This window comes from Nelumbo nucifera, chromosome 1 (genome assembly GCF_055504915.1).
Source record: "Nelumbo nucifera cultivar China Antique chromosome 1, China Antique-T2T, whole genome shotgun sequence".
Classification (NCBI taxonomy): domain Eukaryota; kingdom Viridiplantae; phylum Streptophyta; class Magnoliopsida; order Proteales; family Nelumbonaceae; genus Nelumbo; species Nelumbo nucifera.
The window spans coordinates 209,059,285-209,084,783 of NC_142649.1; the positions used below are offsets into that span (position 1 = coordinate 209,059,285).

General features: G+C 37.0%; 1 protein-coding gene across 12 annotated transcripts in view; it reads left to right on the forward strand.

The window, feature by feature from the left end:
- The window catches only part of LOC104585617 (uncharacterized), a 133,385-nt gene extending 110,928 nt beyond the window's left edge, over positions 1-22,457 (forward strand). For 9 of the 12 annotated variants that reach the window (XM_010242560.3, XM_010242561.3, XM_088896051.1 and 6 more), the window contains 4 exons: positions 2,783-2,902; positions 4,091-4,176; positions 17,304-17,349; positions 22,127-22,457. In XM_010242560.3, coding sequence (XP_010240862.1) covers positions 2,783-2,902; positions 4,091-4,176; positions 17,304-17,349; positions 22,127-22,159 — 285 coding nt within the window. In that variant the 3' untranslated portion in view covers positions 22,160-22,457. Of the gene's footprint in view, positions 1-2,782; positions 2,903-4,090; positions 4,177-17,303; positions 17,350-22,116 lie in introns of all 12 variants that reach the window. The other 3 variants (XM_010242557.3, XM_088896053.1, XM_088896042.1) reach the window with 1 other exon arrangement.
- The last annotated feature ends 3,042 nt before the right edge of the window (positions 22,458-25,499 follow it).

The window sequence follows — 25,499 nt, forward strand, 5'->3', positions numbered from 1 at the left end:
ATGACATGCTGATTGGGAATGATGCTGAAGGAATTTGTTAATTGAAACTATTACTTCATTATTCCTTTCACATGAAGGACTTGGGCCCTCTCACATATTTCTTGGGACTGGAAGTACATCGTAGTGATCGAGGGTATTTTGTTTGTTAGCAGAAGTATGCCTCTGACCTTGTTAAACTTGCTGGTCTTAATGATGAAAAGCATGCTGATACACCTATGGAGCTAAATCTTAAGCTATCTAAATCTGAAGGTCCATTACTTCCTGATGCTGCCTTATATCGCCAGCTTGTGGGGTCCCTCGTTTATCTCACTATGACCCGGCCTGATATTTCTAATGTTGTTCAGGTTGCTAGTCAATTTGTTTCTGCTCCTCGTCAGCCTCATATGACTGTTGTTCATCGCACCATTCGATATGTTAGAAGCACAACTTCCCAGGGACTGTTCTTCTCCTCCTCCTCTCCTATTCAGTTGAGAGCATATGCTGATGTGGATTGGGCTGGTTGTCCAGACACTCGTAGGTCCACTTCTGGGTGGTGTGTTTTTATGGGTGATTCACTCATCTCTTGGAAGTGTAAGAAACAACAAATGGTCTCCAAGTCTTCCACTGAAGCAAAGTATAGGGCCTTGTCTTCGGTTTGCAATGAGATTGTTTGGTTACAGTCTCTCTTTATGGATCTTGGCATTCCACTTCCTACTCCTATTCCTCTCTATGCAGACAATACGAGTGCTATCAAGATTGCATCTAACCCTATCTTCCATGAGAGGACCAAGCACATCGAGGTGGATTGCCACTTTATCCGAGATCTCTTCACTACTGAGTCTATATCGCTTCCTCATGTAGCCTTGGGCATGCAGATTGCTGATATCTTTACCAAAGCTCTAACTAGAGTTCGGCATCTCTTTCTTATAGACAAACTGATGCTTATGTCTAGGCATCAGTTTGAGGGGGGTGTGGAGATTACTTATACTTGATGTATCTTATTAGTATAGTCTTTGTTGTACATTACTTATACTTCTTATTCTTCTTTTCTCTTTCAGCCCTATATGGGCATTCTTGTAATTGTGCATATCTTTTAATATATAAGAGACTCTTTGAGGTGGGGGTCATTCATTCTTGACACCTCTAAGATTATTCTTGTTCTTCTCTCTATTCAGACAAGAATGTTGACACTTAGATGAGTCAATTTTCATTGATTCATAATTATGACGTGTCATTATTCAGATGTATACAATTGTAAACCACACCTGCACTAATTCTGAAAATAAGCCAAAATAAAGGAGAAGAATATGGAGGAAGAAAGAGTTCAGAAGAAGAAGAGAAGGGAAGTAAGGGAAGAGTGTATGAATCCTCTCTTCAGTCTCCCAATCACTTATTAAACTGATTGTAAATTTTAGATACAATTACAAGAGTGCCCTCAGGGCGACTACTTAGTGGACAATAAAGAGAAAGAAAACTAGCCCAATAACTAAGGCCTACTAACTTAAACACATAACACACTAATAAAAACACAAATAAAATAAAGAAGACTAAGACCCGTTCGACCCATCTTCTCTACACTCTCCCTTGTAGAGAGACTGGGCCGAATGGGCCCTAGTGTCTTCTTGTGTTTGTTATCTTCTCTTATCTGTTATGTTTGCTAATGGGCCTTGTCCATATGGGCCTGTTAATCATCTTTTTATTTCTTTTATGTCATGTTTATGAGCCGGCCGCACCATTAAGGGCAGTATTGTAATAGTTCTATCAAGTTAGATTAATAAAAGATTTGAGGAGTAAGGAGGGAAGATATTGAACTATCTTCTCTTTCTCCCTTCTTCTTCATCTTCTTTTTCTTCTCTACTGTTTCTCTTCTATTTCTCTCTCTTTTCTATCTAATCTCAGATTTATTTTTGAAATTTTATTGGACTGAATCACCTCTTGGTATCAGGACACCTCTCTTTTCTTTTATTTTTTAAATTTTAATTTCTCTCTTTTTTTCGTATTTTGAGTTAATTAATTTGGTGCTTGAGTAGGCTGACTAGAATAATTCACTCTTTCCTCCAAAACCTTTGACTTCTTCTATCAGACCACTATCCCATAAAACCTGATTTGCAAGTCCAACCTTGTGGTGCTGAGTCAAAAACCTAAGTCAGCAAGCTATACTTCATGGGTCTATTTTGAAGTCTCCACCAATCAGTAGTTTTGAATGAGATGGTTACCAGGGAATATAGATTTGGATATAGATTTTGAAATACATTTTGTATTTACCGACTCCAAACAGTTAATAAACTAGTATGCAAGACTCAATGGACCTGGGACTTGGTTATTGAGAGGAGGTTGTTTGATACTTATTTTCACCTTCTGAGAAGATTATGTACTTCCTATTTCCTAATATGGTAAACCAATAGCTTAACAATAAACCCCCTGAAAGTAACAGAAATGCTCCTGAAGCTTTTTAGTCCCTTAGGCCTTTAATGGAGTAAGTGAGGACCAAGAAACTAAGTAGAAGTAAGAGATCCCAAGTTTATAAAACACCGATACTCTCCTCATTGACTTCTTGAATTTGAATTGCTTTAGCTTTACAATGAGGATAGTTTAATTGCATCTTAGAATTTATTCTCAAATTGCTTTTCATTTATGTTTCTTTTATTTGAAAGCTTTCATGTCCTTTAGATCCCATGTTTTTTTATCCTCTTTGCATTTGTTCTGCTTTAGTACAACTCTACTTTGATGATGAAAAAATGTAGTGTCCTAGCCTTCTTTTCATGTATCCTTAAATGTACTATCTACATGGCATCCTCAACAGAATGATTCTACTAATGACTGGAAACCATCAACATTCATTCTGAAACGTTCAAGCTTCCAAATTAAGATCAATGGGACAGCAGATGTGTTTATTGAGGAGAAATACTCTGCTGACTTATCTGTAAGTTCTCTGCTTATTTGTGAGTTTCATGTAACCACTATGAAATATTAATGCATATTTTTCAGAACTCAGATCATCCAGAACAATCCCAGAAAAGGCATTGGTCACCAATCTGCATCTAACTTAACTAGGAAGCATCAGAGGCATTTGTCAACAAGCCTGTACGGGTGAGGAGTAAACATAGTGGAGAGGAACCAACGCAAAACTCCCCATATCCCAGGAAATCTCATTAAACCAAATTTGTAAGTACATTGAGCAGTAATAGCCCAAAATCCCTAGAATACTAAATCAAAAGCATTTACCCAAGTACATCAAAATTTTCTTTTTCTTAAGAGTTTCATAAAAGATGGTATAGAACCCATTAAAAAACAGAAATTTTTTTAGAACCAATAGTAATGAAATTTACCTAATATCCTACCCTATTGTATGTACACAAGTATTATGGCCGTACAATTGTTAGCTGTAATAATATGGCCTAGATGAGACTTTTAAGAAAGTGGCCTAAAATAAGACAGAGAAAATGAACTTAGATAAAGATAGAGTGCATCAGAGTGAAAAGATCCTTCTCCAAAAAGCAATTACTCACTAATTCATATTGTTCCTGACCAAGTTATGGAGGCTCTGCAGTGTTGGCCGCAGCCATTCAGCACAGATGATACTTTTGCACCATTATTCTAGAAGAAATAAAAGATGTAAAAAAAATGAATCTAGTCTGTGTTTTACAAAAAAAAGAAAAGAAAACTTCGCAAAATTCCTTAATGACTTTCCTTCAACTTTCTGTTTCTCCCTTATTTTCTATCAAAGCAAACATAGCCTTACAGAAAAAAGAGTGTCAAAATGAATAATCCTCCTTTAAAATAAATGGAGAAATGTTGATATATATTTGATAATGTCAAGTATGACATTCAGCGTATAGGTAGGCATCTTTACACTTGGAAAGAAAGAAAAATTTAAGTAATTAAATAAATTTTGCTAGTCGAAAGGAAGTAGATAAATAAATTATCTCCATACATTGAGTAAAAACCCATAGGAATGCAAATCATCTTCGTTTGGTTTTAGTGTAGAACTCCAGGTCAAAGATCAACAGATTTTTTTGAGAAAATCCATTTAAAATACAATTAAAAGAGAAAATCTCTTCTTCTGACATTAAAGAGAAACCTGGCATGATGTTTCTTTCTGATTTTACAGATCATGATTCCACCTGGGCTCTCAACACAGTTTGTTTTAACTTGTGTTCATGGTACTTATCCATTTAGCACATATGAAGATGTCAGGTAACATTTTATTTTTGTGCACAAATTATTTTCCATTATTCATGATGTTTATCTTTATTTTCTCATTCTATCATGATGAGCATACCTCTTCTACCATTAATAATCATTGATACATGTTCCAATTTTCTCCTTATCATCCAATTTTGTACAAAAGCATAACTTGATTTTTCATAACCAGATGAGACTGTTTCTTCTTTACCATATTTTTTGTATTTACATATCGTAAATTCTTTAAGAGTCATCACTTGCTGATGATATCCCTTAACACTATTGAGATCCACTAGTGAAACAAGAAATAGCATACTATATCTATAAATTTTTTTGTGTAATCATGATTCAATTCGGGGGCGTTCTTTTTCTGGATTTTGAGAGAGGGGAAAGTTGGTCAATGGGGTTTTGATTCCCTTTGACATTGAATCCCATGTTCTTTTTTCAGATTTATGTGGGGACCAGGGAAAGCTTATTTTCCTGGGTATCACTTATCTCCTAGGTGGGTAAATAACTTTCTCACCTGGGGGGAAATTGCCAACACTTGAATGGGACAAAAATGCCCTTTTTAATAATGAATTTTATGGCTAAAATGGTCATTGGCTTATTTACATGGGAAATAAAAGAACATGGGTAAATGCACTTACCCGGGAAAGTCTTTCTTGGGAAACACTTACCCGGGTAAGTAACTTACTGAAAAGCGAACGGGGCCTTAGAGACAAGTTACTGAAGGAAGGAAAATAGAGTGTGGATGATAGACTAATGCTTCTAGTCTTTAGGACATAGAATCATAAAGTTACATACCAAGGATTAATGATATCTCTGTATATAACTAAATCAGTAAGTCAACCTAAGATGCATATCATGAATTTGCATGGATATGTGTAGGAAAAACATGTAAATCATACACATCCATAAAGAATATTTTCTTTTGGTTTAAATTAATAGAAGAAAAGGTGAACCAGATTTTAGAATTCTCTCTAACTAGCCTCTTGGAGAAGAATGGACTGGAACGACAATTAGATAGGAAATCATCCTAGTCAAAAGTCATGAGCTAATAGGTTGGAAACAAGAAAAATCTCAAAGTTTACCACACTATTGTTAGATATAGAAAAAAGCAAATTACAACAGAAAAATATGGGTGAGCTCATCTTGAATGGAGGAAACAGAGGTTAGTGCAATAGGTTCGTGAATTTCTACAAGAAACTCTCTTTGAAGAACTCTACCAATGTGTGCTTGTCTTACAATGTTAGTTCCACGCTTGAATGGAGGGTTGTGTTAGGTTGGCAGCTGGCACTAAAACTTTTGCCTAACTCTTATGAACATGGATCCTAGGGGTGATCATGGGTCGGGCCAAACTAGGCACAAGCCAGGCTTTTGGCCAATGTAATTACGCACATTATATTTAATATATTTAATACTTTATATTATATGACATATTATATATGTATAAAATGTCATTATTTTTGTAAATATAAAGTATTATATGTGTAATATTATAAATTTTAATTTATATAAATATATATTATATATGTATAAAATATATTTGTAGGTTGGGCCAGACCTAAATACAAAACTCAGGCCCAAGCTTGGGAATTTGTGGGCTAGGATAGAAATGATTACTCCTAATGGATAAGAGTTAAATGGGTTGGACTGGGCCAAGCTTACCACCTATGAAAAGGGCTATAGCCTAGGGCTAAGCTTGGCCTGACTTGGACCTTGAGCTTGTATAGAAGCCTGGGCCTATGCTAGGCTAGGTTGAGCTTTGGGCCCATGTCACTTAAGAAAATATATTTAATATTTAATGATTTATATTATATAACTTATAATATTTGTATAAAATATATGTTATAACTTGTATATATATATATATATATATATATTACACATTATATAATATAACTTATAACTTGAAAAGTAAAATAAAAATTTCATTAAAATAAAAAGAAGATTACACAAGGAAGGTGATAAGATATCACCTGAGAGAAAACATGACTACTAACTCTGAAACTCCACCAACAATACTTGAAATAAAAAGAAGACTTCAGCACGATCATCAACAATCCTATTGGAACCAAGGCCCTAATCTTCCCCTTCAAAAACCTTCTCCTGATCGTTGCTATCTTCATTCCACCTCCCACCTCTGAAGATCAGTTGGCCGATTGTCTTACTAAAGGTGTCTCCAAATCAAAGCTTGACAACAATTTGAACAAGTTGGGCATGACAAATATCTATGCTCAGCTTGAGGGGGAGTGTTGAGAATGTAAGGGCATTTATGTCCTTTCATCCTTTTTGTATTTGGGCACCTATCCAAGGGCCCATTTCTAATTTTCTTCAAATGTTAAGAAAGGCTCTTCAGGGTGTGAACAGTAGCACACCTAAGTTCTTCGAAAAACTCTTCTTCTTCCTCTCTTCTTCTTCTTCTTCTTCTTGAGTCTTGACTAAAACTTTGAATTCACCACCTTCCTCCCATAGAATTTATCACAATCTCTTACAGTGGAAGCGGAATTATTCCCTATGATCCCCCCACTGTTGAGTCCCCAATTGCTGTTTCACACACGCACACACCGCCAAAATGAAGTAGCAGAGAAATTGTTCTCTATTGATTCCCTCCACTATAATATGACCTTGTTTGGTGAAAAAGGTCCCTACAAGGGTGTTTCTTCAAATAGGAAAGAACTCTCTTTGTATGCTTGAGATGAGACAATTCTGATGAATGCATATACTAGCTTAAGACACTACAAATGCAATATCTGGTCATGTCATAGAAAGGTATAGGAGCCTCCCAGTAAGTCTCTATTACTATTAAACATTTGATAATGTCTCTCCCTCACATCCTCTAAGCTTATGGTTTAGGTCCATAGGAGTATTTGCTAGTTTACACTTCAGTAAGTAAAGTACATAGTTCCTTTGAGAGATAAAGGGATCTCTTTATCAAACCTTACAACTTCAATACCCAAAAAATATTTTAGAGGGCCAAGATCCTTAACTTCAAATTGTGAGGCTAGGAGTTCTTTCAACTTCTGAATTTCTTCCTCCCAATTCCTTATAATGATAATGTCATCTATGTAACAATTAAAATAGCAATGAAATCTCCTTCCTCTTTACAAGCAATATGTGATCAGCCCGACATTATATAAAACCAACCTATTGGACTACCTTGTTGAATATCTTAAACCATGCCCTAGAAGATTATTTTAGGCCATATAAAGATTTCTTCATATGTCAAACATTTCTCCACTCCCTTGCAATTGGAAACCTAGTGGTTGAACCATATACACCTCAATTAGATCACCATTTAGAAAGGTGTTCTTCACATCTAGCTGATGAAAGGACATTGAAAAATTAATAGTTAGAAATAAGAGGACCCATATGGAGTTTGTCTTAGCTGCCAGAGCAAAAGTTTCATTGTAATCTATGCCATGAATCTGAGTGAACTTCTTACCCACCAACCTTGCCCTATACCTCTCTATAGAGCCATTAGCCCAATGTTTTACAGTAAATTCCCATTTACAACCTACATGTTTCTTTCCTTTTCGAAGGTCAACAAGATCCCTTGTGTGATTCTTATGAAGGGCATGGATCTCCTTACACATAGCTTTCTTCCATTAAGGTAATTTTAGGAATAGAAACACTACATATAACAAACATAAAAGTGCGATAAGCAAGGACATGAAATTAGTGGAAGTGGAGCGGGCAATAGGATGTTTGGTACAAGACCTTAAACCCTTATGGAGAGCAATAGGAAGGTCAATATCACTAGAAATGGGTTTAGAGATACCCAAAGGATGATTGATATGAGGTTTTGCCTTGTGAGAGTCTGATGACATTTGAGGTACTTTATCTGGTTCCATACCTATAGCCAGTGTTTAATATGATGATTGGACTTTGTGGTGCCAAGTATGATGAGAGTAGACCCGAGGAAGTTGTTAACATGGAATTTTATAAGAGAATTGGAATTTTATAGATTATGTGCTCAGAAGAGAAACACACTAACAAACAAGGGGATAGAGAAGGTGAACCAAACCACCATGGGGGCCTTGGAGGATGTTGGATTATCACTTTCAATGAGATGGAGGGGAGAGATGGAAATTGAAGCCAAAATATTTTGGATTTGAAGAAGGAAAAAACAGTGGTAAGTGGTTTGTGAGAATTAGAGAAGAGAAAAGAGCCACCATCTTTGTAGTTGCGGAAGCGATTGGTTTTCTGAAAGGTTTTATGGATGGGGTAGTGTATTCCATCAAAAAATATGGAAGAGTTCAGTGGGGTTGTCTGGAAAGAAATATGAAGTTGAAATGAGGAGAAATGTGAAATAGTGATTTGTTGTAGTAATGGAAGCTTTTGGTGATAATAGGAGGCAAATGATTTGTGCGTCGGAGGGTAGGGAGAGAACATGGTGGAAAAATCTTTGTAGATAGGTTATGGGAGTTATTGTTGAAGATGGAAGAAAACAAAATGCAGAAGTAGAGCATTAGTACAGAGACAAGCGAAGTTCAAATGAATAGGGGGATAATGAAGGTAGGAAAACCAAAAGAACCTACTTCATAAATAATTCCAATTAGTTGCTGTTAGATGTGGAGAAAGGAGCTTGGGCAAAGAGTTTAGTAATAATAGCAGGTAAAATTGTTAAAGATTGGTACAGATGTCACCCAACTAATCCATGGAATTTACATAAGGAATGCAAACTTCACCAGCTTCAAGTTTTTCATGAATGAAATGTTTGTCGACTTCGATATGCTTTGTTCTTTCATGCATCACAGGATTGTGGGCTATATTGATTGCTGCTTTGTTGTCACAACACAATTACATTGGACTGCGAACTTCAACTCCCAACTCCTTTAACCACAAAATTTCTGCAACTCCATGTGCCATGGTCTTATATTCTGCTTCTACACTTGACCTAGCAACCACTATTTGTTTCTTATTTCTCCAAGTTACCAAATTCCCCCCAATAAAGGTGCAATAGCCTATGGTAGATCTCTTGTCATCAACTGAGCCGGCTCAATCAACATCAGTGAAGGTCTCTACCTTCAAGTGGCCATGCTTGAAAAAGAGGATACTTTTACTAGGATATCTTTTCAAGTACTTCAGAACATGCTCTGCTGTAGTCCTAGGGGCATTCATATATTGGCTCAATACCTCAACAACATAAGCAATGGATAAGTACAATACCAAGCTTATTCTCAAAGAACCATTGAACCTAAAAGCTTAAGCTGTTAGGTGAGGTCCTTGAATAGGTTGATATTCTCTAACACGCCCCCTCACACGAAAGCCCATTGGACTTGAAGCATGAACAAGCACAGGCCCACCCATACCTTGTGCTGAAACTTATTTAATTATAATGGGGGTAACGAGGATCGATCACTAGACCACTTGGTCAAAATGGCTCTGATACCATCTCAAAGAACCGTTGAACCTAAAAGCTTAAGCTGTTAGGTGATGTCCTTGAATAGGTTGATATTCTCTAACACTTATATGATTACTATCAATTGGAGTATTTGTAGGCTTTACTCCAACTTTACCAATTTCGTATAGAAGATCTAGGATGTACTTCCTCAAAGAAATAAAGATACCTTTATCTGATCTTGCAACTTCAATTTCAAGGAAGTACTTTAAAGGACCTAGGTCTTTGACATCAAATTGAGCCCCCAAGAATCTCTTTAATTTTCGTATCTCTAACTCTTAATTCCCTATAATGGCAATGCCATCCACATAAACTATAAGCATAATCAACTCCATATGTTTGAGTGATACCCTTGGCCACCAACCTTGCCTTATATCTTTCCACTAAGCCATTAACACGATGCTTAACAGTAAACATCCACTTGCGTCCCATAGGTTTTTTATGCCTAGGAAGGTCCACCAAATCCCACATGCAATTCTTATGAAGAGTATCAAGTTCATCTAGCATTGCATTTTTCCACTCAAGAGAATTCAAGGCCTCTACAACAAACATACTAGAAATAGTAGATTGAAAAGAACGATAAGAAGGAGATAAGATGCTACATTGGTGAAATGACTAATGGGATGCTTAGTAGTGCATGAACGCATACCTTTTCAAACAGATGTAGGGAGATCAAGATCACAAGCAATCGATGATCAATAAAATAGAGGAGTTGGATGCCAAGGAACCTAGGAGTAACTTTGAGGAAAGGGATAAGGAAGTAAGATGGGATTTGAGAAAATAGTTGGAGCAATTACTTTACAAAGAGAAAATTTGTTGGAGGCAAAAATCAAGGCATAAATGGGTGAAGGAGGGTGATATAAATACAAAACTTTTTCATGCACTAGCTAATGATAGAAGGAAAAAAATCATATCTCAAAATTAGTGATGGATGGTGTAACAATCACATAGAAAAATGAGATAGTTGGGGCCTTTAAAGAACATTTCAAATCCATTTTTAGAAGACTCTTGAATGATAGAGTGTGGTTGGATGGTTTGGGATGGCCAAGGTTATCAAATGAATTAAAAGTCTGGTTGGGAGAAATTTTGAGCAGGAAAAGATAATAGGTATAGTGTTTTCTATGGATTGATGTAAAGCACCTAGGTCGTATGGGTTCACAATGGCCTTTTGCCAAGATAGTTGGGACATTTTGAAAGATGACTTGCAAGAAGTTTACAATGAATTCTTTGGGGGAGGAATAATAAATCTAGGTCTGAACTCAACTTCCATTTCTTTGGTGCTTAAAAAGGTTAATGCAACACCTCCTAGAGAGTTTAGACCCATTTGCTTGGTGGATAGTTTGTATAAAATAATAGTTAAGGCTCTGTCTTTAAGGATTAGAGAAACCCTCCCCAATATTAGTTCATTGAATCAAGGGGCCTTTGTGAAAAATAGGCAAATCACTGATCAAATCTAATCGTGAGTGAAAGTGTGAAGGAGATGAAAAGATAAGGAAAAAAAGGATTATTATTCATGTTAGATTTGGAGAAAGATTCTGATATGATGGATTGTTCCTTTCTATTGGAAGTGATGAAAAGCTTTGGTTTTGAGAAGAGATGGTGTAAGTGAATAATGGGTGTATTCAAACTTGTCATTATTCTTTATTAGTGAATGGAATTGTGGCATAGTTCTTTCTAGCTTATAGAGGAATTAGACAAGGGGATCTTCTCTCAACAACAATCTAGTTGTTGAAGTTCTTGGGAAAATAATTACTAGGGCATATTCACAAGGTTTAGTGAGGAGATGGAAAGTTGGTCATGATGGGGTATAGAAGAGTAACAGCGCCCCAAATAAAGAAATAAAAATCTGATTAGAAGATGAAGAAACAAGAAGACAGAAAGAAGGGAAGAAGAGAAGAAGAGGAAGAGAACGATGGAAGAGAAAGGGATGAAAGAGAAGAGTTATTCGTCTCTCATTCATTTCCCTAATCCTTTTAATTAAAAAGATTAATCACTAATTAACAGAAATTACAAGCCCTTAGTGGGGTGGCTAGCTAATTAAAACATAAGAAACTAATGCTAAAAGGCCCATAAGAAAAGGCCCATTAACAGAACATAACATAAACAAAAATAAACAACACAACTGTGGACTATGGGCCATTCGACCCATCTTCTCTACACTCCCCCCTCAAGCTGAGCATAGATGTTAATCATGCCAGCTTGCTTGTATCATGTTGTACCTTCGCCTTGGAGACTCCTTTGGTAAGAATATCAACAAACTGTTCTTCAGATGCAATGAAGGGTCGACAAACTTCTCTAGAAGCCACTCTTTCTCAGATGAAATGCCTGTCGACTTCAATATGATTCATTTTATCATGTTGTATAGGATTGTGGGCAATGTTAATGGCTGCCTGAGTGTCACAATACAGCATCAGTGGTTTGTCATACTCAACACCCAAGAAACTCCTTGAGCCATAGCTCTGTACTCTGCCTCAGCTGAAGATCTAGCAATCACCGATTGTTTCTTGCTCCTCCAAGAAACAATATTACCTGCAACCATACTACAATACCTCAAAGTTGACCTCCTATCATCAATGTTACCTACCCAATCAGCATCTGTGATTTTGTATAGGCTTCCAGTTTCATGTGGTCATGCTTAGCAAAAAGAATACCTTTTCCTGGAGTACTCTTTAAGTAACATAAAATCCTCTCTACTGCTGCCATATGTGTATCTCTAGGGGCATGCATGAACTGGCTAATGCAACTAACGGCATATGCCATGTCAGGGCGAGTGATACATAGATATAACAATTTACCTAGCAATCTTAACATCCCCTATCCTTCAACAGTTCTCTATCAGAAGCAGAAAGCTTGCAACTAATATTAATAGGGCTAGCCACTAGTCTTGCTCCCATTTTACCTATTTTAGTGAGCAAGTCTATCACATACTTGCATTGGTATATGAAGATGCCATCTTTAGACCGAGCCACTTCAATACCTAAGAAATACCTCAATTCCCCCAGATCTTTGATCTCAAACTCTAAATTAAGGAAGGTTTTTAGGTTATCAATCCCTATCACATTAGTGCCAGTCACTAAAATGTCATCCACATAGACTATAAGATATACCACTAATGAACCTCTCCTCTTCACAAAGAGGGTATGATAAGACTTAGTCTGTATATAACCAAAGTTAACAAGAGCAACCCTATACCTCTCAAACCAGGCTCTAGGTGACTGTTTGAGCCCATAGAGAGATTTCTTCAACTTGCACACCTTACCCTGCATATTTGGGTCATACATTCCTGGTGAGAGACATATAAACCCCCTAATGTAACTCTCCATTCAAGAAGTCACTTTTCACATCTAGCTGATAGTCAATCTGAATGAGCTGCCAAAGATAGTAAAACCCTCACAGAGGTCATCTTCGCAACAGGGGCAAAAGTCTCCAGGTAGTCAATCCCATACATCTGTGTATAGCCTTTCGCAACCAACAAGGCTTTGTACCTCTCAATGAAATCATCAGCATGCTATTTGATGGTATACACCCACTTACAGCCCATTGGCTCATTCCCTTCAGGCAAATCAACCACTTCCCATGTGTCATTCTTGTGCAGTGCCTCTATCTCGGTTTTCATAGAATCCTTCCATTTTGGAGTAGAGAGTGCTTCTGATACAAACCTGGGTATAAGGTGAGAAGAAACAAAGGAAACGAAGGAATAATATGAAGGGGAAATAAGACCATAAGAAAGGTGTTTAGAAATACAATGTGCAACAAATTTCCGCTTACCTTTTCTGATGGAAATAGGAACATCGAGGTCAGGGAAGGGGGCTGCAAGGGTGTGAGCTCAGCACCTGTTGTCTCTCCAGTAATTGGAAGTGTAGAAGGCTCATGTGATGTTGGAGAAACAATCTGCTCACTCTTGGTCTTTTGCCACTGGTACCACTTGTGAATAGTAGAGGATGAGGAGGCAATGGTGGAAAAACAAGAATAGTGGAGGGACTAGGGGATGATTGTCCCCATTGGACTCAACAAAAGAAGATTCAAGTGAAGAAGGCTCAATAGGAACTGAAAGGGGGAGTGCAAACAACTGTGACAATACTTCCCTTATGAACGATGCTCCCCTTGAGATGAACCTAAAAAGGAGTAGACTTAGCAAAAGTGGCATCCATTGAGACAAAACGAGTTCCACTACTAGGATCAAAGCAACAATAACCCTTTTGTGTGGAGGCATACATAACCAAGGAAAATTCACTTATGGGCCTTTGGTTCAAACTTATATCTCTGGGTACTAGAAATGTGTACATAGTAGTGAAAGCTGAAGTGTTGTAGCTGAAGCAGTAGAAGAGAGGAGAAGACCAAGAGATGCTGTGAATGTCGAACTGAACTAACCCAGTCGACAGTACTATTATTTATATTAAAGTACAGTACAATGTTACATGAAATGACTGGGATGCCCCTGATTAGTGATGGGACACCCAGACAACTTAAAGCACTAAACAGATTTAGGCCCATTAACACAGGCCCAGTACATAACAACTTAAACTCAAATACAGGCTAATAAGAACTCTTATCAGCCGAACCATCAATACATACAAAACCTTCAACCTAACACTCCCCCTCAAGCTAAGCATGGATGTCAATCATGCTTAGCTTGCCAAGAAGGTCCATGAACTTTGCTGCAGCCAACCCTTTAGTCAATACATCTGCAATTTGCATCTCAGATGGAGTATAAGGAATGCAGAGTTCTCCCGAGTCTATTCTCTCTCTAACAAAATGTCGATCAATCTCAATATGTTTTGTCCTGTCATGTTGTATAGGGTTATTTGCAATGTTGATGGCAGCCTTGTTGTCACAATACAGTCTGAGAGGACCCTCAGCTTTAATGCCAAGCTCATTAAGAAGGGTCCTGAGCCATAGGAGTTCAGCAACCCCATGAGGCTTAGCTCGATATTCTACTTCCGCACTTGATCTAGCAACTACATTCTACTTCTTACTGCGCCATGTGACCAGGTTCCCTCCCACAAATGTGCAATATCCTGAAGTTGATTTTCTGTCTCCAACAGAACCAGCCCAATCTGCATTAGTATAAGCTTCAATTTCAATTCTATTGTTTTTCCTGAATAGAATTCCCTTCCCTAGGCAAGTCTTCAAGTACCTGAGAATCCTTTCAACTGCTTTCATATGAGGGACCTTTGGAGAGTGCATGAATTGACTAACAACATGTACAGCATAAGCAATATCTGGCCGAGTAAGAGATAAGTATATCAGCTTCCCTACCAATTATTGGTATCTCTCTCTATCACAATAGTCCTTCCCTACTGATTCTTGTAGGCCATGATTCTGTTCTATTGGAGTATCTGCTGGCCTACACCCCATCATGCATGTTTCCTCTAGGAGGTCAAGAACATACTTCTGCTGACATATGTAGATTCCTTCTCTTGACCTAGCAACTTCAATCCCAAGAAAATACCTCAAATGGCCCAAGTCTTTGATCTCAAATTCCGAAGCTAAAAACTCCTTCAGTTTTATTATCTCTTCCAAGTCATTCCCGGTAATCACCATATCATCCACATAAACAATGAGTGTCGTAAGTTTGCTATCCTGTCTCCTTGTGAACAAGGTATGATCTGCACCGCTCTGAGTGTACCCCACTTTCTTCATGGCCCCACAAAGCCTCTCAAACCACCCACAAGGAGACTGCTTCAAACCATATAATGCTTTCTTCAGTTTACACACCTTTCTACCAAAGTCGTAGCTTGGTGGAGGTTCCATAAATACCTCTTCATGAAGATCACCATTTAGGAAGGCATTCTTCACATCCAGCTGATGAAGTTCCCATGAAAAATTTACTAGTGACAATAGAACCCGAGTTGTGTTGAGCTTTGCTACTAGGGCAAAGGTTTCTTTGTAGTCAATTCCTTCATTTTGAGTGAACCCCTCTGAACCGATGTCTGCATCAAAATAGTAGAGGCTTCCATACTCATGACCGCTCCCAATCGTTCTCCTCGTCAATCTGTCCTGAAAGACACAATGAGTAGGAAAAAAGGTTATACTACAGTTTTTTGGTAAGTTTTGAAACAGACGAAAGATTTGAGGTAAGACTGGGAACATGTAGAACTGATTTAAGAGAGAGGTCCTTGCTTAGGTCAACCACCTCCTTTCCAGAGATGGTGGAGAAAGACCCGTCAGCAACTCTCATCTTATCCTGACCAGACAACAAATGGTATGAAGAGAATAAGGAGGACATATGTGTCATGTGGTCGGTTGCATTGGAATCAATAACCCAAGAAGTAGAGTCAATAGAGCTAGTTGCACTAAAGGCAGAGACTGTACCTGATTTGGCAAGAGAGGTGGAAGCAAAAGAATTATTCCTTAGACAGGCTAATGTCCGGCTAAGGACCTCTACCTCACTAGTAGTGAAGCCCAAAGCACCAGCTCCAGAGGAATCAGCAACCTGCCCCATAGGAGAAGACACTGTTGGTATATTCTGTGAGTTGTCACCATTGTTGTTGGTGACAAGATTCCCACTTGCCGCATGACCCTTCTGTTGTTTCTTGTCCTTTCTCAATGCAGCTGGCTTCAGGTGAGGATACAGGACCCAACACTTTTCTTTTACATGTCTCTCACAACCACAATGAGTACACTTAAGTTGCTTGTCTGGATGTTTGTTTCCCTTAGTGGAGACTAGGGCTGAATGTTCTCCAAATTGTTCAGTTGGTTGAGTCTGAGAGTCAACTTGCATCTCCTTTCTCCTGACTTCTTCATTCCTCACCAGATAATAAACATGGTGTAACTCGGGCAATTCATCTCTCCCTAGAATTTGTGACCTTATACCCTCATACATTGGGTCCAAGCCAGCCAAGAACTTAAAGGCTCTGCTCTCTTCAATCTGCTTATCATGTCTCTCCTTGTCCCTGGCATTTTCCCAATCCAATATCAAGTGATGGTCAAGTTCTTCCCAAAGGCCTTCCAGAGTTGCAAAATATGTTGCAACTGTCATATCCCCTTGCCTTAAGGCCGCAATGTCTTGATTCAATCTGTAGATTCTAGCATTGTTTTTCTTCATCCATAGGTCTTAGATACCTTTTCCCAAATCTTGGTTGTTGTAGGAAAGTGATGAACAGTCCTGGCAACCCGAGGAGTCATAGAGGCAAGCAACCAGGACATAACTGTGGTATTCTCCTTGCACCACACAGCATACTCTGCACCTTTCTGGGCCTTCCTAAAGCATAACTGCAGCCCTACAGATCCCCATGACACAGATTTGCTTGCTACCAGAAAAAGACACCCTAACAGCACTCTCACATGCTTTGTTCACTGCTACAGAAATCCCAGACAATAAATCTTGGTCTCACAACCAAGGTAAAATAAGAAAAAAAGGGGAAAAAAGTAATCCAATCAGTCCTGGTACTAGTGTTTTCTGTTCTTGCAGGATCCAGTCAATAAGATCTTCTAAGGAGAGAGAAACTAGTCCTTGCTATGACAAATTATGCTCTGATACCATGTAATCTGTCATAGAATATCCACAAGTAAAAGAATAAGAGGAGGAGAGAATCAGAAGAATTTAGAGAATAATGAGAAAGTCAGAAAACTATCATAAGTGATGGCACCCACTTTATATTAGAGTTTCTTATAAAATAGCTGACTGGACAAAACTGCCCGTGTCAAAGTACAAAAAGAAAAATGCATCTCATGACATATACCAAAAATTTTCCAAGTTCTCAATATAATGATGCTTTTATTTTTTGTGCAGAATGCGTGATACTCTAGTGCTGACTATGCGAAACTTCCAAAGCAAGGTATCACTTGTTACACAAATCTCCTACTGATTAGTCTTATTGGGAATAAATTGAGATTGATGTGGCTGGCCCTAGAAATATTAATGTAATATCTTGCTATTGAGAACTTAGTACCATATTGAGAGTAAATTTGAGAGGGATCAAAACTTTCCCATTCGCTTTGTTTCATTAGGTAGGTTATTTGGTAACCTACCCAATAAGTCTAGGAAAGCTAGTTACAGCCAATTCATAGGCTGAAGGAATGAGCTAGTAAAGATGTACAGTATTATAATAGGTTGTTTGGCGTAGAATAATTCTCTGTATATAATTGTAATTTACCTTTCCCATATAGACAAAAACTTAAATAATAACCAATAAACTAAGAATTACAACAATCTCCCTCAAGAACAGTATATATGTCATGCATATCCAACTTGCCAACCAATTGCTTTTTGGAGCTTATAAATGAGAGACACATTTTACCCCATTCAATCTTTTCACAAATGAGTTATAAGCAATATTAACAGCTATCTTGTTACAATTGAGACATTGTTCATAAAACCAGAAAGCCCCACTCATCAAACATTTATCCATGTCTCCATATTCAAGTTCTACACTTGATGTCACCACTATGATTTGCTTCTTACTTTTCTATGCAATTGTAGAAAGGAGTGATCTTTTCTGTTTTTATTGTGCCCTATGTTATGTTTCTTTACCATTGTGCTTTATTATTAGGCCTGGCCTATTTCTTTTAAGACATTATAACTACTGCCACCTAAGTAGGGGCAGACTGGTAGTTTACCTTTTATTACATAACGTATAAAAGATGGAGACTCTATAGAGAGCCCTGCAATCTCTTCTTCCCAATCTCTCTTCTCATCTCTCTATTTCTCTACTTTGTTTTCAGTGCTGCAACTATTTCTTTTCTGATTCAAATACATAAAACTATCAAGACTAAGTGTACTTAGATCAACAACTTGGTATCAGAGCCTAGTCTCAATCTAGGTTTCTTCTTTCATTTAGCCCTAATCCAGCCAATTGAATAAGGTGATCTTAGGGATCGGTCTTTCGAAGTTTTGTAGTCTGGTTTGGTCCTTTTTAGAGAGTATGCACTTTTTAGGGCTAGGTCCTTTGGGAAATGAACATGCCTTCATCATTTCTTTCAATTTCTTGTAGAGAGATTGAGCCAAATGGGCCCTAGTGTCTTTTTATTTCTTGTCTTATTTAATTGTTTTGTTAATGTTAATGGGCCTTAGGTTCAAACTTATGCCTTTGATGGCTGGGAATGTGAACATAGAAAGAACACCAAAAACCTGAAGAGGAAGAGGGAAAATATCCTCATTATGTAAGAGGAAACTAAAAGATGACTTGAAACCCAAAACTCAAAAAGGCATACGGTTTATCAAATAGGTGGCAATAAGAACAACATCTCCCCAAAATTTTACTAGAACATGGGATGCAAAACAAGGCTCCTAGCAACTTCAACCACATGATGATTCTTCCTTTCGCCACTCCATTAGTGTAGGTATAGGAGCTCTAATGAACAACCCCAAAGGTACCAAGGTATGATGAAATGTTCTTTTTTAAATATTCCTTGGCATTATCAAAGCGGAATATTTTGATACGAATATTAAACTGAGTAAGAATAAATTTATGGAAATTCCGCACAATGGATGGAGCTTCATCATGAGAATGCATGAGGTAAATCCAAGTAAATTTTGAGAAATTGTCAACAGAAAGAATAGTGTATTTGTAGCCACCCATAGCAGGTAAACGGTAAGGCCCCTGCACATCATAGTGAACAATATAAAAGGAAGCCGATCTTTTATTACTTAATGGATAAGAATTTCTACAATGCTTTACAAGTTCACATGACTCACAATGAAGTATATAGAAAGTTATTCCTTTAAATAGTTTTGGAAACAAATGACTCAAAGTAGAAAAAGAAAGATGACCAGAACATAAATGACATAACATGACTTGATTAACAAATTCTAATGAAATAGACTCCAAAGCAATTCCTTGAGGTGGTACTAGACTTTTGCCAGGTATCTAACAAGTATATCCCATTCACCTCATGGTCACTCTCAATCATTTTTTGAGACTTAAAGTCCTAAAAGACACAATGGGTAGGAAAAAATGTTAAATTTAGGAACATAGAGAACAAAGGATAAAGCAAGGGATTTTGAGGTTTTGATGTTCCCCTTGCCTACAATAGGAGAAAGGGACCCATCTGCAAGGGATATCTTTTCACGGCCAAAAAGAAGTTGGTATGAGCTAAATAGGTTAGACATGCTGGCTATATGATCAAAAGCACCATAATCTAAGGGATTCTACAATTACCTTGCATAGTGGCATGATTTGTTGAAACACAAATACTTGAGTGAGCAAAGGTGGATGAGGAAATGTTGTTTGAAGAGTTGGAAGCTGCAACTGTGCTCTTCAAGTGATTTATAAGTCTTCCATGCTGTTCAAATTCTACCTTTACAACTGTCAATTGTTCCATATCTGATTTCTTATCCCCACGCCCTTTCTCACCCTTTGGAATAGTAGCCATATTTACAGTTCCAGTCTTCCCAGTCTTATTATTATTGCTATTTTGGAACCTTTTTGGTAAAAGATGTGGATGCAGTTTCTAGCAAGTATCTTTAGTATGCTTAGGCTTCTTAAAATACTCACATACTACTTCTTTCTTTTCATTAGTCTCCTTAAACTTCATTCTTGCATGTGTAAAATGCTCTGGAGCTGGAGGTGATCCCTACAATTGTACTTGTCTCCTACTTTCTTCACTACTGACATGGTTTAAAGTACCCATACACCTTTGTGTATTGGCAAGGGTGTATCAGTACTTTTTTTACCACTTTTTATTTTTTTAGTTTTTTTTTAATTTCACTTTTATAAAGGTTTTTATATTATGGGTCCTAAAAACACCTAAATAGGTGCATCGGACACCCAAAGATACAATATGATACACCTGACAGGGGGCGTATCATATTGATACTTTGAACCTTGACTACTTACCGTGGCATATGCTTGAGGAAGAGTCACTTCATCCTTTGTCAAAATATTTTGTCTAGTTATATCAAACTTAGGGTTTAGTCCAAGTGAGAAACTCAAATACCTTGTTCCTTTCTACTATCTTTCTATAAGTCTCAATATCCTTGATACTTTCCCACACAATAGTTTCCATTACATCAATCTCCTGCCACAAGGACTTCAACATAGAATAATATACAACCACAAATTTCTTGCGTTCCATTGATCAAACGAAAATCAAAATATAATATTACTAACCTAGATAGACTAACTTGTAGTCAATCCAACACTGAGATCACAAAAATCTAGAGTTCCACTAAACCCTTCAACCCGGAAGAATTGGGAGAACTGCAGCTGCTCCAACCAATGACTCCAAAAATCTTCCCAACTGAAACCAATCTCCACTAGTAGTCAAATAGCATCTGCCAAGCCCTAAGCATCAGCCTAACTCAGCCTCCTTGGCCCTTAACAGTGTATCTCTCTAGTCAGCTAGGGTTTTGGGCAAGAGAAAAAATAGTAACTTCTTGGCATTTCAAAAGACAGATTCTATATCTCCAAACCCTTCTCCAACAAGGCAGCAATCAACTAAGAACAATCAGCATCTAACTCTCCATACACTCTTCCAATCAAAGGGTGTACGAGATTGAAGAGAAAGAAGGAAGAGAAAAGGGTTCCTCTGATACCAAGATGAAAATCAACCTAAGAGAATAAGTATTTCAATCTGAAAATGGAAAAAAAAAAAAAAGAGTTAGGGATAGGAGAAATCAGAAGAGGAAGAAGAAGGTGAGAGAAGGGAGAAGGAGAAGAGAGTTCGATCAGATCTCTCTCTTTTCTCCTAATCACTTTTATTAATCTAATCTTAATGGACATAATTACAAAGATGCCCTTAATGGGGTAGCCAGCTCATAAACATAGCATAAAAGAATGGAAAACAGTTAACAGGCCAAGGCCCATTAACATAAACATAACAAAGTAAAGGAAAAGAAATAAAATGATACTAGGGCCCATTAGGCCATGTACCTCTACACTTTATAACCGAAAATATATTAAGACCCAACTACTCTTTTAGCTTCTAAATCAGAGTTCTTATCTCCAATTATAGCAATATCATTGTTGACTTTTGATCCCTCTTCACAAATATGGTGTGATTTACTTGGCATTTCTATAAGTTGTAACATGTCAAATCACATCCCTATAGATTGATTTAGGCCATATAGAGATTTCTTCAGATGGTCCACCTTCTCATTCACCTATTAACTGGTACTTCTGCATGAAACAAACACTGAGATTTCATGAGTACAGACCAGAAAACTTATACTTGAGTTAGAGATATGCTGTTCAGAGGATGGTTTATGTACACTTATCATTGTTTTCAGAAATATTGGTGAATCAGAAAGAGAAGTTAATAAAAACACTGTATGTTTTCCAAAACTAGTGCTTTTTCACCTGCTAGTATACATCTGGACTAAATGTTCTTGAAGTTTGTTAACACAAGTCTAGACAGTTAATTCTAGAAGTTCCACTGTTGGCTGTTAATTTTGCAGATTTAGTGATTTTTTTCAATCCACAGGAAAGCTTACTGTTGATTTTCTCCATAGACATATAACTTGTTTCATTGAAATACATGGATATAAATATTCCAAGTTCAAAGAAGCTTGGTAGTTGTTGAGGTAGCATTGTAGTGCTTTTATATCATTTTATGCTCCATGATTAAGTAGTGGTTTCTTGATATTTGATTCCTATTTTGAATAGTACCTTGCAGGCTTTAGATGACAAGAGGAAAGGAAAAGCTTAGACCCCTTGGTTTCAAACACTGTACAAATTTCATGATCATTCTTTCTCGTCTAAAAGAAATAAAAGACAAGAAACGAAGTAAAGAAAAGCTCTGCATAGTGGACTTGGTTTGAAGTTGATACAATTATATTATTTTCTCTCAAATAGGAAGGAACTTTGTCTAGCATACACTCCTAGGAAGTAGAAACATTTTTGAATACATTTGTGATATCAAGCTCTTTCTTTTCAAAAAGAAATTTTTTTGTTGGTTAAATTCCTTTCTTCTTCAGTCTATGCATGAAAGGAAGAATAATACTCCAGTTTTTTCCTGTTATCTAAAATACATTGCCCACCTTAGAATTAGAATCGAGTTTACTTTCTTTGGAGGTATTATGAAAGCGACGTGCTAAACTGCACTGTAATTCCATTATCCACGGAAGGAAACGGTGGACAAATTTAGCGGATACCCACCACGGAGTGGGAATTGCAGCTCTAATTAACTGAGAAGAGGAAAAAAAACAGATAAAAGACGACCGCAAGGAGTTGACTAGTTATCAAGTTAAGTGGAAATGAAGAAAATGGTGTCAATGTTCAAGGTTTCAAATAGCTTGGTAGACGACCAAAAAGCGTAAAAATTTAATATGGGATTTTCTTTTTCCTAAACTGGTCCAGTTATTCATTCATTCAACTGCCACTCTGCCACCTATATAAGGGCGGTATCTTGGTTCTGTCATACACAACAAGCAGATCCTTGAACATCTTAGAAGCAAGGAGACTACTTTCTTGACCAGTTCTAATCCGGCATACTTTAAGTTATTCCTTCTTAAGCAGTCTATGAATAATGAAAGGGAAATGGCCAGTTTAAGCTCTAGAAAGTGCAGGGGGTAAATATGGATGTGGAAGTAGGAAATATCCTTGATGGGAAATTGTGAATGTTATGCTCAACCTGTCAAACAAGCCATGTTGGCTTGACTTGAGACTTGAAAGAAGCTATCCTACTTGGATTATTGGATATATATCACTCCAAGTCCAAGATTCACAACCTAAAGGATTGCGATATTACATGTCTAATCTTCTAGGATGACTTGTAAGTTGGGATATTTTGGAAGATCTAACCTCTTTTCAAATGTGTGGTTGAGACATGCTGTGAGGTTGGTCTGAGGAATAGATCTGAACTCGAGGTGACCAGAAAGTAGAAAATAGGCAGTTCCCTTTCTTTTTCGGTCTCGTCTGTGAAAACAAAAAACAGTTGCCATGTCACCAAAGTTATCAAAATTGAATTGTTTTTTCTTTTTTTTTACGCCAAATTGAATTGTTTTTGGTGATGCAACATTGTTTTTGTTTTCATGAACAAAACCGTACACCTAAAATCATGAAAAGATCTCGGTTCCTGCCCAGTAGGACATGTCTCCGACTCCCACCACATGCATTTTCAGCAGAAATTTATGGTTCAGCATAAAATTTTCACTTTGCAACAATTACCTCCTTGGAGCTTCATCTGCGACAAAAACCTGCTGAATTTTCACTTTGCAACAAATAGCCCCTTCATTAGATTTCTGTCAGTTAACCTTGAAAGATATTTTCATTCAGCTGTTTAAAGGTAGAGGTTTCTTTCTGATAGATAGAAATTTAAGGTTTTCTTTGATTTTTCTTGATTTTTGGAGAAAGAAATGGATAAGAAAGACATCAATTTAAATTCAAATGGATTGCGTTTGCTGGACTTTTGAACCTTATATTACATATTATATATATGATAATTATATAATTTATTAATATATATAAAATTTTATTTTCAAGTTTATTTAATTATTATATATAAACAATTGTATACATCAAAATTTATACAAAATAAAAATTTAAACATTATTTTCAGTTTTTTAAATAGACCTCTCATAACTTGGTCCAATCCACAGACCGGCTTAACTTAAGGCTCGGCCCATGAATCAACCTAGCCCACAGCATAGCATAAGCCCCAGTGGGTTATACCAGACCAACCCCTAAATTATCTCAGGGGAGAGAGTCACCATGCCGGGCCGTGGCCGATTTACACCTAAGCACTATGCATAGACAATCCTGTTGATATTAGTTTCGGTATCGATGCCGGATGCATGGCTGAATTAACGTGTCATGCAAAGAAAGCCCATTTGACAACACTATGGTTGCATGGCTGGAAGAATTAACCAACGTGTCACACAGAGAAAACCCCCCAATACCAACGCCCAAATTTAATTTTCCTCCCCCACACACATACAAAAGGCGGTGCAGATCCGTGAACATATTTGGGAGGCAAGATGCCAGCCAAATTGTCTGCCTCCGTTGGACCGCCACCACCACTATATAATTTGCCTCTTTGAAGTAGAAAATCTAGTATTTTGCATTATTTTATATATATTTGTATTTGTAATTTTGGCTTTAGAAGAAATAAATACCTCACAAAATCATGGAGGGATGTTCCCCTCTAAGAAGAAAAGTCATCATAGTAGAACCCATCAGCAAATGGATCTGATCGAATCGGATATAGGCATATCCGAATTTGATTTGTTAACATTCGAATCCAAATCGGATCATATCTATCGAATATCTAGCAAAATCCAATCAAATTAGGATTATAATCGGATATTAAATAGTATAAATAAATTAAACTAAAAATAACCAAAATATTATATATTATTAATAAGATGAGCTAAAAATGACTTTAATAATATATTTTATAGATAAAATGAATTGAAAATTATTTATATAAAACTTGAATATATGGCAATTTAGTGAAAATACAACATTAAGGCTAACCTCAATGACAGATCTAATATACTTTTTAAATATATATGACATATATATTTAAATTGATTCAAATCGAATTATATCGCATCGGATAGGATATATTCATATTTGATCCAATTATAAATGAATCAAATTCAGAATCGAATAATCGAATACCGTTTGCAACCCTACGTATCTACCACCACAAGCTTAGGATATTTACGTATTTTTGGAAGATATAGACATGATTCCGATTGCCTCTTTTCTTGAGAAAATTTATTTAGATGCGTATGTTCAAACAGCTAGCCTGGGTATAGGGCTCTTCCTGCAATATGACATGTTATTTCATCAGCATTGATATAAGGAGTATATTGTGTGAATAACATTTTTCATTAACCCGCCCTTTTAAATTTATTCAAGATAGAGGAGCGGCCACCGAATAATAGTATAGGGGAACAGGGGTGTTCAAAATCAATTTGTGTGGATTGGACTGTCTAAAGTATTTATTGGATTGGATTAGATTGGACTTAGTCCATCCATAATGGATTTATACTAGATTGGGTCAGATTCAATCAATATTCAGTTTATTAATAGAAGATAAT